At 38.3% G+C, this 2621-nt stretch overlaps 1 protein-coding gene across 1 annotated transcript in view; it reads left to right on the top strand.

Moving 5' to 3' along the window:
• ptar1 (protein prenyltransferase alpha subunit repeat containing 1) overlaps positions 1 to 2621 on the top strand; it is a 25364-nt gene that overhangs the window by 3034 nt on the left and 19709 nt on the right. The window contains exon 2 of the mRNA XM_014027684.1: positions 1042 to 1211. Within this exon, the coding sequence (XP_013883138.1) occupies positions 1042 to 1211 (170 nt within the window). The remainder of the gene's footprint in view (positions 1 to 1041; positions 1212 to 2621) is intronic.

Here is a 2621-nt window from a genome sequence, read left to right on the forward strand (position 1 = left end):
AACCCGTCCAGAGGACCTATACTATTTTTTTCCTTTTGGTTTTTTACCTGGATTACTGAGATGCATCAGTACAAATAACCATTTCTGGACATTTATGGTTTGATTTCTTTGTATGTATGGATCACTTGGGTTGTTACCAACATCTGGTGAAAATTTCATGTCATTAGCACCTCTAGTAATATATTTACTGAAAAAAATGTTGACGTGTTCAATACTTATTTTACCCGCTGTAGTTTATTGTGAAACAGCCTCCATGAAGCTTCACAGTGAACTGAGTCACAGAGAAGCTTCAGTTCTTCTATCTTTAAAAGTCTCTTCATATTTTCTCTCCATGAGCTTTGTAAAATGTGTCCTTGAGGGAAGCGTATAACCTGAAATAAAACTGAACTAACAGAGTGACGTCTTTATGTTTGACCATGGGCAGTCTTATGTCAGAGACGATCATGTTAAGACTTTCCGTCCGGACAGCTGCTTATTATAAGAATTCAATAAATGCCTTGTTGCAAGTGTCTTCACTCAGACATTGTCAACAAATTAAAACTTAAATCTTATATTAATACACCATAAATCGCCCAACACAAYGAAACCGTAATGAAATTTGTTGCCAACATTTTTAATAATATCAATTTTATCGATTCGTTGTTGCAGCCCTAATCTTTTTGTTTAGTTACGGTGCAGTTTGTTTAAACTACCACTAGTTTCCAGTTTCTGTCAGTCCCATGAGATGTTTCCAATTTCCAAAACTCCCCAGTTTGTCCAGATTTTCTTAAACGTCTATGGAAATCAACAAGAAATATTTTGCCTATTTGCACCCCTCCTGCTGATACGTCACTATTCAGCTCCAGTTATGAAAGAACCTGCAGCAGGTAACAGTGATTGGAGCCGTTCTCTCAGGAGTTTTGACTTTAAGGCAAGCTGCTGTTTTTTTTATGAATGAATTCTTAGGAGGGGGTTGAGCTACATGTACCTGAATGTTTTCTCAGACATAAACAGAAAACTGTTTCTTAAAGTCGTCCTCATTTTTGTTTTCTGTCTCCTCAGTGATGAGATTGGGTTCATCCAGTGTCCTGAGGCCCGCTACAACCGCAGTCCTATTGTTCTGGTGGAGAACAAGCTGGGTGTTGAGAGCTGGTGTGTCAAGTTTCTGCTGCCGTATGTCCACAACAAGCTGCTGCTCTACCGCCAGCGCAAGCAATGGCTGGACAGAGAAGGTATGTGTCTACATGTCAGCTGAGTCTCATAAGTCTGCAGAGGTAACGTGACGGTTGTGTTGAAGCTGCTGCCTCATATGATAATCCTATCAGCACCCACCATTTTTATACCACAAACATCATCTTATGAGGACCTTGGAAACAAAGCTGCACCTGATCTCATTTGATGTTGCAAGACCAGTCTCAGCTGCTACCCCATCAGATTTTTGCCCAGTATTTGTAACTTTGACTGAGTTACAGCCATTTTGTGTTGTTATGGTTGATTTCTCTAGTAGCCAACATGCAGGGTAGTGGGTCACGAGGACCGGAATTAAGATCCACTGAGTTACTCAGATTTGAACATGATTTWAAAAAAAATAATAATAATAATAACATTTACAAAGCAAGCATTTGTTTCAAACCTTCAGTGTGCACCAAATGTTTTTGGTCTGTGAGAGAGAACTGGGGTAAAATTCATGCAGAGGGAGAACATGTAAAGCTGCGTTCCAGTAGTCCTGGGAAGTGGTAATTTTCCTCTTCCCATTGGTAGATTTAAACTGGAACGCCCCCTCCAGTGGTAATATTCCACTCGTATAGTGGAAGAAATGAAACTGCCCCCTGTTTCGAATTCAAGATGACAGCTACTCGCAGCTTTAGAAAGTTAACTCTAACTTTTACTGTTAATTATCTTGCTTAATTTGTTTGTGCATGTTTAATCACTCGCACAAGTGTTTTCTGTGCAATACTGTGCTTATTAAAATCAATGTTTATTTGCATGATGTATGTAGTAGAGCTCTCTTTTTGTCATTGTTTATATTGTAGCAGTGTTGTAGCTAGGTTAGCTGCAATACAATCATCTGTCAGCTAACTAGAATGCAGTTTCATATGGTTTATTGGGAAATGACATCACTACCATTTATCAGTTCTAGGARTACAATGTAAAGGGAACGTACCATAAACACCACCCAGAAAGGTCCCAGGTTGGGATTTGATCCAGCAACCATTTGGCTGAGAAAAAACAGCCCTACACTGTGCTGCCAAATTTTATATTTATAATGTTGGTGAAGATTCTGTCATCCTCATGATAAAAAGATTTAAAACAAACAACTGGACTTCTGCTCTGAGTTCTAGGCTTTATAAATCTTCATAAAAGTCTATAAAGCTTTGAATACCACACTTGTCCAAACATGTTGAACTGACAAAGCTTCCCTGTGTCTACAGTTTCAGAATAGAAGACTGGTTGTAATTTTCTTTTTTGGCTATACATGTATATCGGGATAGTCAGTCCTGGTCCTCAAGGTCCGCAGCTCCGCAGGTTTTACTTGTTTCTCTGCTCTAACACATGTAGGGTAATTTAAAGTTTAGAATTCTGAACTAGATAATTTGTGGATATAATTAAATATATTATATTTACATATGCTATATTTAATT

The sequence above is a fragment of the Austrofundulus limnaeus genome, unplaced genomic scaffold (assembly GCF_001266775.1).
Source record: "Austrofundulus limnaeus strain Quisiro unplaced genomic scaffold, Austrofundulus_limnaeus-1.0 Scaffold672, whole genome shotgun sequence".
In the NCBI taxonomy this organism is placed as follows: Eukaryota; Metazoa; Chordata; class Actinopteri; order Cyprinodontiformes; family Rivulidae; genus Austrofundulus; species Austrofundulus limnaeus.